Source organism: Poecilia formosa, unplaced genomic scaffold, assembly GCF_000485575.1.
Source record: "Poecilia formosa unplaced genomic scaffold, Poecilia_formosa-5.1.2 Scaffold250, whole genome shotgun sequence".
Taxonomy (NCBI): Eukaryota; Metazoa; Chordata; class Actinopteri; order Cyprinodontiformes; family Poeciliidae; genus Poecilia; species Poecilia formosa.
In genome coordinates, this window is record NW_006800189.1 from 502,562 (window position 1) to 519,060 (window position 16,499).

Consider the following 16,499-nt stretch of genomic DNA (forward strand, 5'->3'; position numbering starts at 1 on the left):
GAACTGCAGGTTTCAGACCCTGAACAGATTAAAAACACATTGTAGACCAATAATGTAAAACAAAGGCAAACACTTGAGATCATAATCCAATAAAATCAGTTCATTCACAGTTGAGCCAAAATCTAGGGAGATTGAAATCCTGGCAGAACAGCGCCCCCCTGTGGCCATCTATAAAACTACAGACGTAATGATAAAAACGTAAATCATGTTTGAATGGAGGGGATAAAATCTAAAGCTGTTTATTTTATATTTATAATTTTCTATAGATGTCTTTTATGAGACATGTTTACAGAAATTTCATTCAGATCAGTGGAGACTGTGGAAGAAATAAAACCCGTTTTAATTCTGACATGAATGCATCAAAACATGCCTTGTTACTGAGAAATAACACTATTAAAGTAAAAACACAATAAAATTATGTCTGAGGGAATTTGTCATCATCAACCCAAAGGAAAATAAAAAAATTAAAATGTGTCTCTTTAGAAGCCATTTACACTTTTAGTACCATTTAAACTTTGTAATCATCAGTTTATAGAAGAAGCAGCTTTATTTTTCACTCCTTTACTGCTTGGTATAATAAATTGTGTTTGACTTCCACCAACAATTTTAACTAAATGTATGTAATTAACTTTTTTGGGGGGTTTTCTAAATATGTGTACTAAACTGACTACTGCTGAATAGAAATATCAGTACAATATAAATATCCTGAATTAAATAGACTTTAATTTTGGGTTGTTTGTCTCATCAGGAAGTGTAAATACAAGAGAAAAAGAAGTATTTTTTTTTTTTTATGGAATCAATTTATTTTTCTATTAACCGACAGATTTTTGCACTGCCTCCAACATCTTCCTATATCACTAAGACAAACTCACATTTACGTCATCCACGTCTAAAAATACCTCAGATTTTTGGTCAGCATTAAGCAGCCTCACCTTACACACAAACACACACGAAATGGGGCCGTTGGTACAAAAATAAATCAGACAAATGGCAGGCGGCACAGCCACTTCATCCTCTGTTTGCTACAGATTCTTAAGGCAGATTAATGTTGCATCTTCATCATCGCTGTGAACCCGAACCCCTCCGTGTGCTCTCCCACATTTCTACTAACACACCAGAACATGTAGCATTTTCATTCATAAATAGGAAATGGACAAAAAGACATGGTTCAGTCTCAGATGTTGAAAAATATTCCTGGACCAGCCTATCTGGTTCCCAGTAAAAGTGTCTGTTTCCTCTGCCTGTGCTGGGTGGATGCGTCCTGGAGAAGCGGTGGATGTCAGGATGCTCCTCAGTTGTCAGCAGCTGGGATGGAAGTGGAGTCTGTTGTTTCTGCAGCAGCAGCAGCGTCTGCAGGCGTCTCTTTGCTTTTGGTTTCCACAGAGAGCTCCTGCATGGAGTCTGCAGCCTCCTGGACGGATTTATTCTCCTCTGAAAACAGAAGAGTCGCTTCAGGTTACAGCCAGCCGTCGTCACAATATGCTGTGATTCAAATTAGCTAAAAAATGCAAATTTGACCTCAAATCTAAAAGAAAAAACAGATTCCACACAGTCATTAAAACTAATCAAAACTTGTTTTCATGACTGGAGAAAGTCCTGTTCTCCAAAGAGCTGCTGTAGATGGTGGCGGCCAGAGTTGGGGAGTAACTAGTTACATTTACTCAATTACATTTACTTGAGTGACTTTTTTTTTTGGAAAAAAAAGAAAAAAGAAAAAAAAAAGAAGAAGTACTTTTAGGAGTAATTTTACTACGCTGTACTTTTTAATTTTACTTGGGTAATTTTATTGTGAAGTATTTCTACTCTTACTTTAGTAAATTTTCTGGATTTTCTCACCACCAAATGAAAAACAAACATGTTTTATCCAAAAATCAACCAGACACAAACACACACCTGCAGTTTTTGTTAAAGTTTTGTACATTTCTTATTGAAAGAAACTGATCTGGAGAAATTTTCTTTTATTATTTTTTATGAATTGTCATTTTTGTCCTTAAAATACCACAATGTCAACTTAAATTTAGATTTTGATGCAATTTTTAAATATAACGTGACTGATAATTTGATCAGTTATTCAGTACTTGAGTAGACGTTTTTACCAAATACTTTTTTACTCCCGAGTATTTTTTGTTTGGCTACTTTTTACTTTTACTTGAGTAAAAACATTTAACCAGTCCTAGTGTTACTGGAGTACAAATTCTGTGTACTCTATCGCCCTCTGCTGACGGCTGTGGACAGGATGGATCTCCTGTAGCAGTCTGTATTGCACTGCTTCTAAAGGAACCTCTGACTGAAGATGAGGATTTTGTTTAAAAGCAACATGAAGGTGATGTTCAGGGGTTAAGGAGCGGAAGAAGCAACCATTTTGTGTTAACCCAACATGATGGCAGAAAGACCAGCAACGACCTCAAAGAATCAATTGCTCTTCATACAACTGATTCCTACAGGTCCAAATCTGAACTATTTGGAAACTATTAATGTATAATTCGCCAAATAAACAGACAATCTTCCCAGGAAAAGACAACCCAGCAAATTTACCAAGATCAGAACATTAAAGCCAAAAAAGGGGCTTTATCTCAGACTCTAGAAACTTCAGGATATAAAAGTACAATTAGAAAAACTCAACAGGTTCAGGTTGATTCAAAGAGAAAAGACTTTAGCAGCCGAGTTCTGTAAAGTTTCATCTGAGTGAACCACAATGGGAACAGATGCAGAAGCTGATAATGCATTTTTGTCCTAATAAATGAACTCCAGTTCAGTTTTGAAGTTTCTGGATGATTCACCTTTGCTCTGCTCCTTCCTCAGTTTGGCCATTTCTGCCTCCTGCTTCTCTCGCTGCTCCTGCAGCTTCTTACAAACCTTCTTGTGGGTGAACCAGTGCATTTTCTGGCACGCTTGTCCACAGTAGATAACCTGAAAAAAGAGAAAACCGTCAGTGAAATCCCTCACTTGATAATTATTTCTGTGGTTTCAACGCTCACCATTTTGCAGATGGAGCATCTCTTCTCAGCTCCCTTTTCTCCACAGGTAGTGCAGAACTCTGCGTCCATGAAGCCGACCTGCCCGGTGATGGCCTGAGTCAGAACCGAGAGCGCCGTGGGGTCGTTACCCTGCAGGGAAAAAACCTGATCAGATATCGCCATCGAAAACACAGATGTGACTTCCACTGAATTTATTTCAAATCCTGTGGTTCTGGGAGGCAGGGAAATGTTTGGGCTGAAACGATTAATCGTGATGAATCGATTATTGAAATAATCTAATTTAGTAACTGATTAGTAACTGATTAATTGGAGCAGGCAGACTCAAAAAAGGATATTTGGTGATTGAACATCATACTCAGAGCAGTAATAAAAACCTTCTTTATCTGTAAATATGTCCGACCCAAACTCCTCTAGTGGCAGTTTTATCTTCATCTGGTTCAAATTCAACAAGAGAAATAAGAAATTCAACCCGAAAACTAGTCCTGATGTTCAGTCAAAAATGTTGATGTTAATTTTTTTTTTTTTTACAATGATCAAGCGCTCACTAAAGGAATGTGTTTAACATTTTAGGCAATAAAATTCTTATTTTCTTACTTAAAACATAATTCAGTTTATTTGCATTTTTTATGTATTGTATAAAAAGAACGAAATCTGCGAAAAGAATGAGAATGTTTTTGATCACAGAGTAATCAATTACTGAAATAATAGTTGGCGTATTTGGAGTGAATTTGACGTTTAGTTTGCAAACTTACGATGTCTACAGGGGCGATGCTCCGCACCAGCTGCTGCAGCAGCGTGGCGTCGCAGTACGGGAACTTGCGGATGCATTCTCTGATGAACTTCTCCTGGAAGACGGGGAAACCGTCGCTGTCACGACCTTTCAGCAAACTGGAAAACACCCAAAATCCAGTGAGCAACAGGACAAAGCATGTTAAGAAGAAAGAAACAGCCTGAAGGGACATCGACTTAAACAGGACAAAAAAAAACAAAACTAAATTATATGATATACCCAAGGTACAAGAGAAGGAATAACTAAATGTTTTCGTATAAAATACAACACTCACCTTGGGAAAGACATGTAAAAAACCTTTTAAAGAAATTCACCTTTTGTTGCAGCATCACAAATTCAACTGTTACTTTAAATACATTTATGGAAAAAAAACATCAATGCTGATAAATAATTATTTTCTAAAAAAATAACTGGAGTAAAGCTTTTTTTAACTTTTTTCCTGTAAGATATTTTTACTCAGTTATCCACTCTTTTATTAATATAATATGAAGGCTTGTTTCTCTTAGCCAGTCTTCAAGCAAGGTAAGACAGGGGAACATCATCTCAGACTAAAATCAAAACAAGTCAAAGCAATGATTAAGAAAATTAAAACAACTGCAGCAAACAAGGCTGGATGAGGAGTCACAGATATCTTAAAACAGAGAGCAAAGCGGATGGCAAAGAAGGTGAAACAATCACCAGATGAAATGACAGAGTGGCGATTTGGGGTCAAAGGTCTCCGTAGAAACCATTAGATGCTACTAGCTACATGCCAACCTGAAAAATGAAAAGTTTTACTCTTTTTTTTCATGCTAAATTAGTGAACAAAGTTCTATTTTCCAAAATTGTATTTCTAAAATAACAGGTTAATAAATTTTGGGGGTTTGTTACACATCTTCACCAGGAGGATGTGGATGGTTCTGTTGGTAATAAAACCCATTTCCCTCATTTATTCCCACCTCTTTACGAGGCCGTCCAGCTTGTCCTCGCGGTCCTTCAGGAAGGAGCCACACTTTCCCAGCACACAGCTGATGTAGTGCATCTTCATCGCCAGAACCTCGTTCATGTCCTGCTGCTTGATGCACTTCTCACAGATCAGCTCCATCACTCTTCTGCATTTGTCCAGAGCCTCCACCTCGGCGAGCAAAGGGTTTTCCTTCACCAGCATCACCAACTGGAAAACAAAACAAACAACGGCGGAGATGATTTGGTTTAGTAGGCGCTGTTTTAGGAAACAGCAGAGCATAAACACAAAGTGAGCCATCCCAGTTGTTTCTGCTCACCTTACTGGTTAGGATTCTTTAATTTAAGCAGTGAGAAAAGTACATGGAAAAATGAACGGGAAAATTCACCCGAAAGCTGCCAGGTTAAAAGTTTTGTTGTAGCAGACACTGATATGACAATAAATTAATTTGATTTCAAGTGTTTCCAATTAGGAAATGTCTCAGGGTTTTGCTGGAGATGCTAAAAAGTGATTGAATCAAGAAATGTGTAAAAGCAAAGAGATGGACAAAGAAATGTTAGATTTTTTTCAGCAAAACTCAGAGAGCATCTTATTTATTTAAGCTGCTCTCTGAAAATCTCTCTCACCTGAAAAAAGGTTTATATTCTGAGCTAAAATCCAGATTATATCAACAAATTATTTGCATGAGCTAAAAAAATGTTTACTGCGCAATGCAGGTGGAGACAGACTCTTTAAAAGTTACCAGCGTAAATCTTGTTTTTTGTTGCCTTCTTGCAGAAGGTGCAGCTGACATACCAACTTCACACAGACTGCTAAGTCAGTAAATTATGCAAGAAATAATGTGATGAATGCAACATTTTATGGTAACTTTGATTTGTATTTGTGTTAGCTAAACTGGTTGAGCTGCATTTCTCTTTCTGTTGGGTATAATTAACAATTTGATGCCACATTTAATTACAACTTTTTGTTATCGACACTGAATAAAAAAAGCTGAAAATGGGATCTGCTGTGTTTCAGAAGCATGACATAAAAGCAGAAAGCATATTAAGGTTTGTTCATGCTGCTGGGAGATGAACCGGGTCTTTGAAGCCCACATGCTCCGTTCAGTGAAGTCCTACTTTGACCGGGTTCAGGTTGGTGCTCATGATGATCTTATGGAGCGGTCCAGACAGTTTGGGCGGCAGCTTTGGTTCCTTCTCCAAACCCTGCGGCTTGGTGTAGTAATCCAGCCTGGCTCGAGAAAAGTAGTTGTTGATTACAGTGACGCAGTCGTGCTGACCTGAGGATGAACAGCGGACGGTGGTTAAAACTCTGAATGTTCATTTTAAAACAATAAAACATAATGAGACATTTTGTTGATTGACTTGGAATCTTGTATTTTATAATTCTGTGATATAAACACACATTTTAGCTACATACCAAATTAAGCAAATAAAAATGAATTAACTAGCATCGATTATCCAAATATTTCAGTCCATTGTGTTAATATAAGAAACAGTTTTTACCTAATTAGATAAAAATGGTTAAACCTTCATTTTAAATAACTTTTCTGCTGTTGCAGTTTTTAATGCTACACTGCAAAAACTGAAATACAAGTAAGATTAAATATCTTAAATTAAGGAGATTTATGCTTGTTTTCTTTCCGACAAGATATTTTTTCTCAGTGAGAGATTTTTATGTTAGAATATTTTTCTTATTTGAAGTGTTTTTGTATTTAATTATCTCAATAAGATATTAAAGCTTGATATTAACAAAATATTACTTATTACGAGTACATATATGCTAGAAACTAGAATATCAATATTTACAAAGAAAACCTCAAGTCTAGAACTTATTTTGTCCAAGTAAAATTCTCTTATTTCAAGCACAAAAAAAGAAAAAAAAGTCACTTATTGTAAATAGTCTCATTTTATGCTCTTAGACACATTTTGCAATTCTTTAAAAAATTGCCCTACTTAGCTGCACAGTCTTTTGGACTGGAGAAGCTACTTTTAATAACTGCACAATATTTATGCTGAAATTTCCCCCTTACTGTACAGTGTGTTATTCTTCATTTATGTATTTTATGTTCTTATCTTTGTGTGAATTGCTTTGATTGCCTGTCACTTTGCTGCTGTTGCACTGGGATTTCCCCACTTTGGGGATAACAAAGGATATTTCTATTCTAATCAAACCAGAAAAAAAAAACTATTTCTTATGTTTAAGGTTTTGTAGACTTTTAGAAAAATGCAATGAGAATCAATTATATGGTCACAAACCAACAAAAGCTGCCATCTGAGCGGCGGTCCGTCCAACAGAGTTGGTCACATCTGTTTCTGCTCCGGCATCCAGCATCATCCAGGTGATGTCAGTCTTTCCTACAAACATAAAGGAAAAACTTCTAATACATTGTGTGTGTATTCAGACGTATTTATTTGTTGCTGTCTGAACCTGCTAAACCACACAGTGATGGATGAACCCTGACACTCACCTGACAGGCCAGCAAACATGAGCGCCGTGTATCCGTGTTCATGCTGGTTGCAGTTTACGTCGGCTCCGTGTCGGAGGAGCAACTTGCACATGTCTGCTTTCCCTTTGTAGGCAGCGTGCATGAGCGGCGTCATCCCATACTGAAGGTGAGATGAAACCAAATGTGTGATTAACCATCACACTCTACCTGAAACTACATCTACTGTGGAGCAGAAATATTACAGCTGACAGAGCCAACTGGCACAGGAGCCTTAAGTTGAAAGCAGATGTATTCAGGGCAATAAAGTCACCATACATGATCGGACAAGTGGAGAGAGAGAGCTGCTAAAAGCTTTAACGTAAACAAAATAATTCAGTTATAACTCAGTTATTGAGAGGGAAGACCGCTTTCAAACTCCTCATATCAACAGGAATACAAAAGCTTCTCATAAACAAAAACTAGAGACCTTAGAGGCATCAAGGTTGATATACAAAAAAGTTACAGTTAATTGTATTAATATAACAGTATATGCAATTGCTTTGCTTCTTTTTTTGCAATTTCACTTGGGTAAAAAAAAGTAACTGTAAAACACAAATCTTTTTAATAAACTTGTTACGAGAGAAAAAAAAAGTTAATTATGAGCATGTCGGGATAAAATCACCACAAGTGTTTACTTGTGCTAAGCTACCTCATCCAGACAGTTAACTCGAACATCCTTACAGCCCAGCAACCTGGAGGCTTCCTGGACGTTCCCTAAAAAGAAAGAAAGCTGTCTTTTTATCACTTTCATACATTTCCAGATTGAGGTTTTACCAGAATATACAAAACAAATTCACAAACCCATCTAACAGCTAAATTTAACTGGCATGTTCAAACTTATTTCTAGCTTTCATGTTAGAATTAAAGGTAAAAATAAAAACAACAAATTTCCTACTTTTTATTTAAAATAAAGTGCTGTCAAACCATAGCATCCAGACAGTTGGCTATAATGGTCTAAATGGGTAGGCGTGGAGCTTGTATCGTACAAGCTAACGAGCAAGGATTAGCGTTAGCCGAGGAGGCTTACCTGCAGAAATAACCTGAAACAACTCCTTTTCGGTTGGAGACAAGTCTCCTTTCTTTGCGGTGGACATGGTGATTGTTTACACCTTTAAATAAAATAGAAATGGCACCAGTATTGTCACCAGTTTTCTCACAAGCACCGCAGTTCTTCTCTCTGACAGGGTGATGCTCGGGTACCTATGCTAGCTCTGGGCTAGCTGTCATACGGATTGTACCATTTACACATGAAATAAGGGGGGTGTGGCGCCACGACAAAAGACTAAAAAACTCATTGTGTGTCGGAATAATGACGTTACTTTTAGAATTATGTGCTTTATATAAGATGATAAGAGAGTAAAAAAATTGTATAATCAAGTAGCTACCCATAGAACCAATAAAATACACAACCGAATCACCCCTTTGTATTTTGTAAAAATGATCAGATCCATGGGCGTCTAGAAAGTTCATTCATAACCGAAATCCCTCAGCAGTGATAATCAGAAAGGCCATATTATACTAGTTTCAGGTATTTAATAATAAAATTTAAATACTGATATAGAATGACTATTCATCTCTCTTTCTCTAATATAAATATTTATTGTATGCAAATACTCAGGTATACAATATTGATTAGAAAAAAAAGCAAAGTTCAAACTTTAATCTCAAAATTCAGACTTTGTTCTTGAATAATTAGAAATTTTATGAAAAAACGGCAGAATTGTAAGGAAAGCAATAATTGAAAGAGTCATGCAACTATCACTATCATTGTTACAAGAATGTGGTCATGTGTTGATGTAAATTGGCCCAAAGTAAATCAAAACAGTCTTTCAATAACAGTAATGTGTACAAATAAAGTTCATTAAATCAATTAGATGAATTGTCACCACTTAAATAAGTATGAACTCTACATTGTTGGGTAACTCTTTCTGTCATGATTAAGGCTCTGTCTTTGATTCACCTTTCAAAAGGATTAACAAAGTTTGCATTTGTCATTGCTGGATTTTCATGTGTTTTCCATATTGAGGAGAACAAATAGTAAAATTTAACTCCACGTACCAGAAACATCACCTTCTAAATCACATGTTTGCTCCAAGACATGGGCCTTTAAAGCTGCACAGATCCACTTCTGTCCAGTGTTGAGCTGACAGCACAGCTGAAAAAACTGAAGCGCCACCAGATATTTGGTAAGACTCTTTGATTGTCTCTGCAATAATAACGTGAACAGATGCAAACGTTTGTTTAAAAAATATCTTTACTATGTATTTATAGAAATGTTTTAAAATCCCAGAGTTATGCCAGTGTTTTAGTGTCATAAAAAAAGTTTGCAAGAAAGAACAAAGACATTTCTGAGTTTGAAAGAAAAAAAAAACTTTTAATCTTAAGAATTAAAATAAGAAAATTTCTGAGTTTGAAAAGTTGAAAACTTGCTTGGAAACAATTTTGAGATTAATCTCAGAAACATTTTAGAAAACACAAGGAAAGTCAAAAATGTTCGACTTTTGGAAATTTTCCAAGTGTCAAAAGTTGAAAGCTTTCAACTGTTGAAACTCAGAAGTTACCAGGTTTTTTTCTTGAAAATTTCTGAGATTAATTTTTAAAATTTCTGCATTATTTCATAGAAAATTTTCAACTTTTCAAATTCAGAAATTTCCAAGATTTTTTCGAGAAACTTTCTGAAATCTTTGGCTAAAATTTACTCCTCCTTTTGTTTTTCTGTCTTCAATGACAGTAATACTCATTACTGACTCTCAGGTGAAAAGTACTTTTTAGTGTCCAAGTACAGAAATAATCTTTTTTCCCCATTTGCAGACTGTCATAGCTGCCATGGAAAGGTTCATGTCTCTAACTCTACTGGCAGGTCAGCATGTACCGAAACTTTTCTCATCAAAAACATTTATTTTAAGAGACACTGACAGTCAGATATTTATGCCGTTTTGTGCCACAGGCCTGTGCTCTCTATCTCTGGCTGCCTCTCAGTACCGCTACGTCTTGTTCTCCACTCCAAAAACTTGGAAGGACGCAAGAATCTACTGCAGAGAGAACTGTCTGGATCTGGCCACCATTTACTATCAGGAGGAGATGAATGAAGTCGTGAAGCTCGTCGAGAGTGGACGAGATGATGCGTGGTTTGGGCTTTTCGAAGCAGAAAAGAGGAGCTGGCACTGGTCTCTGACTGGCAGAGATTTCTACAAGGAAAGAGAAACAGATTTTTATCACTGGGACGCTCCTCAAAGTCACCATTGTGGGTATTACAAACAGGAATTATTCTACACACTTGCTTGTCATCAAAAACTCCCTTTCATCTGCTTTGATGGTAAGACTATTAATCACACTTAAATGTCAAGTTTTTTCATTTATTTATTAGAAACATAATTGTGAACAACAAAAAACAGAAAAGAAATGAATAAAAACAAATACAAGAGAAAATAAATAAAACGTAGTTGGAAAAGTAGCAGGAAGAAATATTAAGTTATTCATTTATTAAGTTAATCTCAGAGATTTCAGGACTTAGAGCTTTGGATCACTGAGCAAATATTGAGTTTCACACACCGGTACATCTTTAACTAAAGGTGGCCTGGGTATCTGCAAATCTTTGAATTTTTTAAATTTTTGTTTTATGTTTGTTTGTTTTATGTTTTCCCCTTTAAAAAACATTTTTAAAAAGTTAGATACAACTTCTGTCTAATTTCTTAATCAGATTTATTAATTTTATGCTGAATAGAACCTCAAACATCAAACAACTTTTACTCAAAAGTAGATTTCTAAATAAATTGTATAAAACAGCAAGAATGAGTGTTCAATTCATATTACCAATGGAAAAAAGTAACATGAATTATATAGGATAATTAATTTCCAATGCCAAATAAATTAGGAAATCATAATCCTGTCCTGTTGTGTAACAATTCATGTTTTGGATTCACAGTGATTTAAAAATCCCTTTGTTCTGCAATGTCTTGTGTCATTACCCTACAAAAAGATCAAATTGCAATCAAATTTTAGTTTGATATTTTATAATGCAGTGGATGCTAACAGATTCTTTGGAAGATAAGAAGATCTTCTGCATCACAGGCCATTTATAATACCTAAGAATAGGATCATGAAAAACTTTCACTTTGAGATTATTCAGCTGAAGTAAAAGCAAACTTTTCTTTTATACCTCTTTCATATGTCTTTTCTATAATCTTTATCACATTTTCATTCTTAAAAAGGTTTTTTCTAAGTCATTTTAATTCATGTTGACTCTATTTCTATATTTGAGGCTTAAATAAATTTGTTTCTTGTTTTTAGCAACAAAAGAAGGTACGGACCAGTATGTTATGGTTGATGAAGAGAGGGGCTGGAGTTATGCTCTGGAATACTGCCGAACCCTCTACACCAGGTTCCTACACCAGCGTGAGGAACGACGCCGAGCTGCAGATCATCCAGAGTTTAGCCGTCAACGCCTCAGTGTGGGTCGGTCTCTTCAGGGACTCCTGGGTGTGGTCGGACGGGGCCGACTCGTCCTTCAGAAACTGGCTACCGGGAACGTCGGTGTGGAGCGACACCGCTGACAGCTGTGGGGTGTTGCTGAAGAACGAATCCAGCAGATGGGGAGGACTGGACTGCACCGAGATGCACCCCTTCCTCTGTTCCTGCCTCCCAGGTTCCCAAATCATTTCAATTTGTAGCTTCATATGTTGTGTTTAAATTCAAATTTAAAAAACACGCTAGTATTCCAATTCTATGCTTGTAGAAACCAAACGTATGCACTTCAAAGTGAGGATCAACTTGCAGAACTCAGCATTGGATATAAATGACACAGCAGTGCAAGACGGCGTCCTGGAGCAGGTAAGTGTTGCAACTGTTGCACCCAGTGTGCAAAACAAGACACTGCATGCACACAGGTCTGGTTGGTGAACATCACTCTGTCCTCCTGACAGATGAAGCTGAGAGTGAGTAAGACCGGTGCCAAGGACGTGCAGCTGCGATGGAAGAAGCAGTCTGACGGGAACGTTTTTGACAAGGAAACTCCTTAAAAACCCTCTTGATTTAAAATGTGTGAACAGTAGGAGCTGAAGGTTACAAGACAAAAACAAAACATAGATAAATTGCAGCAGTTTTCATTGTATATACGTCAAATAAATCTTAGGTGTTCAAGCCCATCTAACTTATAGGAAACAGACTGCTTATGTTTTTTGTGATAGCAAAACCTGATAGTTATGTATCTCAAAAGATACAACCATTTTTTTCTCAACATCTTATATTTTCCTTAGAATTTGGTAGAATTGGTTTTTAAACAGTTTAATTAGTGGGTTAAATGTTACGATTGTCTATGAGCTGTACACAAATCCATTCTTATTCAATGTTATTTCAGTTTTCTCAGTTTGTTTTAGTTTATTTGTGCAGTGCTTCACCTCTTGATTTAAATGTGACTTTCACAACATTTCTTTGCATAAATGGAGGAACACTGAGGAAATGACGCTGGCAGTGACCATTTCCACATTTGCTTCTCACAGTAGGCGTGACGGTAACTTCTTGGCCTAAATACATAATCTTGTTATGGCTGTAACGTCTCAATATCTGACATGTAAACAGGATAGAAGCAATAAATAATAAGTACTGCCTGGAAAGCCATTATTATTTGTCCACACATTTTTAGTGAATGAAATGCTGATATAGATGACCTTCTGGTGATCTGAATTCATTTAAATGATTGCATTTTTGTTTGTTCAGGTAATTTTAAATAAAAAGTAAATGATTCATATAATAGCATTGGGTTCAATTCTTAATGACTCAGGCTGTTTGGATTAAGAATTTGTCTGTGGTAGTCCTTCAGGTAGATTTCCATAATTTGCATCTTGTGAAAGGGGTTTCATGTGTTTTACATACAAAGGAAGACAAAGTGAAATGTGACACAGTATATCTGAAACAATCTCCTAAATAACCTGCTTACTCCAGGTCTTTAAGCCACACACACACGCTTCTGCATTTAACTAAATAATGAGCAGAGAATCAATGAGATTAAGACTGACTGAGGCTTAGAAACTGTTATTGCTGAATTTGGACAATCCTGGCTCACTGCAGATATTCAAATGCAAAAGTGTTCTGTATGTTGTGTTATTTATAGGACAATGTTTGCTGTCTTGGGAAGGATTATATATCTCTCTTTGTTGAAGATAGACAATTCTTCACTGACTGGATAGGTCAGTAAGTGCTTGACTGTTTTGTGTATCTATCCTCAGTTCATGTTTCTGCAAAGAGCTCAAATTGACAAAACAGCTTTGTTTCAGTTTCAAAGTTTTTTCTTTCTAACAAACTTTATGACCCATATAAATCCCACTTGTTTTAGAAATAAAATAGCAAAAGAATATTTTAAGTAAAATTAATAGCCTTTTTATTAAGCAGAATGATACAGTTGTTTTGTGTTGCTGTTTGCTATGTTGCAAGTTGTAACCCAAAACAGCAACTTGTTGCCACTGCAGGCTTTATTCCAGCGTGGAGCCGTAAACCTCAACCTCACAAAGCGTAAGGTACTCGGTCCTGTCGGGGATGATGATGTTTACGTAGCGTCCCTCCATCCCGTTACAGTCAAACTCATAAAGACTCTTTCCTGGAGAAACTGTGATCACACCACATCTATTAAAAAAAACAAATAAACCATAAAATAATTAATAAAAACTATAATTTCAAGACTTACAGTATTTTTGACCCTCGTGTCTATCAGTCTGAAGCGATACAGTTGATGTCAATGAGCTCTCACATTGGAAAAAATAAAAATAAAAATTGTACTACTACATCCTCTGTGTTACTGGTTATAACGCAGAGGAAGCCAATCTGCCGCTGCAACGGTGCGCATGCGCACATCGATGTTACGTCACATACTGCTTACTCAGCAGATTTCTTATAAATCCGTCATACCTGTGTGTTATGTTTCTCAGACGTTTACAGTACATTTTATTTAATTAAGCTACTATGTTAATCAAATATATTAACTTAAATGACTTTTGCTGTTTCCAATATTGTTACCAAATTGTAAACAAGACATTAGTCCCGTTTAGCGTCACTATTACTACAAATACATTTTGACTACAAATTTGGTCGGGATATTTTGTCCCTATAGTTAATATTTCAATATTTCTTTAGAAAACTGCACGGAATATGTCCTAAAAAAACATGAATAATGCTGGATGATGGATATGTCCTAACAATAGCACATGAATAACGCTGGATGCTGACCGAAGCTGTTAGGCAACAAGCAGAACAACACCTCTTTCTGGACACTGCGTGGAAATAACTAGATTTTTTTTTATTTAATTTTTTTATTTACCGTAAACTTCCGAGAAATAAAACACACAAAATGAAACTTCTACAGGTATGACGGATTTATAAGAAACGTAACATCGATGTGCGCATGCGCATTACCACGAGGTATGCTGGATTGATGAGGTATGACAGATAGAACACCGGCTGAGTGAACACGGTTAGCTGGCTCCTCTGTGTTCCTGGCTGTAACACAGAGGAAGCCAACTTGATCCTTGTTTTTATGAACTAACTCCACCACCATGACACGTAACAGCATGCCAGCAGGTGTTACACCCCAGCATCACACACAAGGGTTAAATATTGTTATAAATACACTCAGATGGTGGTGAAGAGGTGGCAGAACTCTGAAAGCCAGTTAATTAAATTCTGATATAATTTACAGGCCTGTACAGTAAGGTGGCCATCAAAATCTGTCACCAGTGTGATGGCTTTTTGAGAGTTAATAAAGCCTGCAAATAAAATCAAGGGTTGTTCCACTAACAGTCACTGCAGCCCCAAGAGGCTTTGGACCTCCATCAGAACTAACATTGTTGCCTTTCCTTTTACAAAATCGGAAAATTAAATTTATTAGAAAACTACCTGGGATTGTCGTTGCCATTGTTGTCAAGAGAATCTCCGATGCGGATCTCGGTTCCGTTGAGTCGTTCTTCAGCTGAATCCTGGTTGACGACTTTTATGGAAAACACTTTACGCGTTTTGCGCAGATCCAATCGCCACCAGGGGTTGAAGTCGTTTGATGTTTGTGAGCAGGACCCCTTAATCAACTGGTTGCCACGATTCCCATCAATGGCATTGTATGGAAGATAAACACTGTGCAGTGATGACTGTGAGGCTCTGCCTTGAAGAGAAAGGTTCTCACCTGTTAAGGGAAATAAGGATAATAATAAAACCCAGCAGGAATTAAAATAAGAAGCAAATGTTTTTTTCAGTTTTTGTAATTCTCAGCTCCAAAAATGTCATGTTTTTACCCATGTTTCATTGTGCCTGGTCTGTTGTTTTGATTTGTTTCTTTGCATTCATTTGTGTCTGGTAGAACACGTGGTCCGTGAGTTGTAGACGAAGTTATTTCTGTTAGATGTCAGAAATGTAGCTAAACCCTTGATTTTTCCAGGATAATGTCCCGCTTAAATTCCAGCTGAGTCCTGTTAGAATTATGATTTAATGTTACATGTAATTCATCATCTTTCAGAAAACATACTGAAATCATGCCTCCACATCCCTGGAATTGAATCTAATTTCCCAATCGAATGGCAGATATAGGTATCTCGGTTTGATGAAGATGACTTGTTGATCTTTAAACGGTGCATGAGAACGGTCAAGTAAGAAGATATAAGTTAATTTAAAAATGCCAGAGCTATTGGTGCCAAACGAGGACGACTGAGTCGTTCAGTAACTTATATTCTGACAGGATTTTCACTCATGACTATGTCTATAGCTTTATGGTCTAAAAAGACAGAATCCATCCAGGGAGGGACAGCTGAGTGGTTTGAGATAATTGAAAAATAAATAAATAAGCTAAATAACTTCATCTCTGACCTCAGAACCAATGGTATTCTTCAGCAGATGACCACACCATTACCTGGCCCAATCAGCCTTTAATTTCAGCTCCAACATTCATGGTGGGGTTAGGATTTGGTGTAAACAACAGGAGAGCACAGATCTGCCCTTTCTTGAATCTAAAGTTCAAGCTACTGTTGGTTACACAACGGTGGAGGACATTTTTTCTTGGTAAACTTTGGCTCTCCAAGAAGCAAATCCAAAAGACCACATGATCTCAATCCAACACATTATCTTTGGGATGTAATGGGATCTTAGGATGAGGGATGTGCAGCCAATAAATCATGTTAATTTATGAACCAAAATGTCTGAGTCTGTTTCTGTTGCCTTGCAGAAGAATCAAACCACAGAACAAAATGTAGCCTAAACTTTCTCACCTGTTGGGGCGCGGTACCCGTAGACCTCCACTTCACAGAGAGTCAGAACCTTTTCTGATCC

At 36.8% G+C, this 16,499-nt stretch overlaps 2 protein-coding genes across 2 annotated transcripts in view; both read right to left on the minus strand.

Annotated features, from left to right (window-relative positions):
* Positions 1-649: 649 nt before the first annotated feature.
* On the minus strand, positions 650-8,435 carry ankmy2a (ankyrin repeat and MYND domain containing 2a). Its single transcript, XM_007569872.2, has 10 exons — positions 8,227-8,435; positions 7,849-7,913; positions 7,182-7,320; positions 6,970-7,068; positions 5,830-5,990; positions 4,707-4,921; positions 3,731-3,866; positions 2,979-3,107; positions 2,781-2,910; positions 650-1,431 (listed from the first exon to the last, which is right to left on the minus strand). Exons 1-10 carry the CDS (start codon positions 8,291-8,293, stop codon positions 1,292-1,294), a joined length of 1,281 nt encoding a protein of 426 aa, XP_007569934.1. The 5' UTR covers positions 8,294-8,435; the 3' UTR covers positions 650-1,291.
* Positions 8,436-13,242: 4,807 nt separating this feature from the next.
* Positions 13,243-16,499, minus strand: part of LOC103150309 (fucolectin-1-like) — a 13,633-nt gene continuing 10,376 nt past the window's right edge. The window contains exons 5-6 of the mRNA XM_007569873.2: positions 15,084-15,363; positions 13,243-13,817 (exon numbers count right to left, since the gene is read on the minus strand). Of these exons, the coding sequence (XP_007569935.1) occupies positions 13,667-13,817; positions 15,084-15,363 (431 nt within the window). The 3' untranslated portion in view covers positions 13,243-13,666. The remainder of the gene's footprint in view (positions 13,818-15,083; positions 15,364-16,499) is intronic.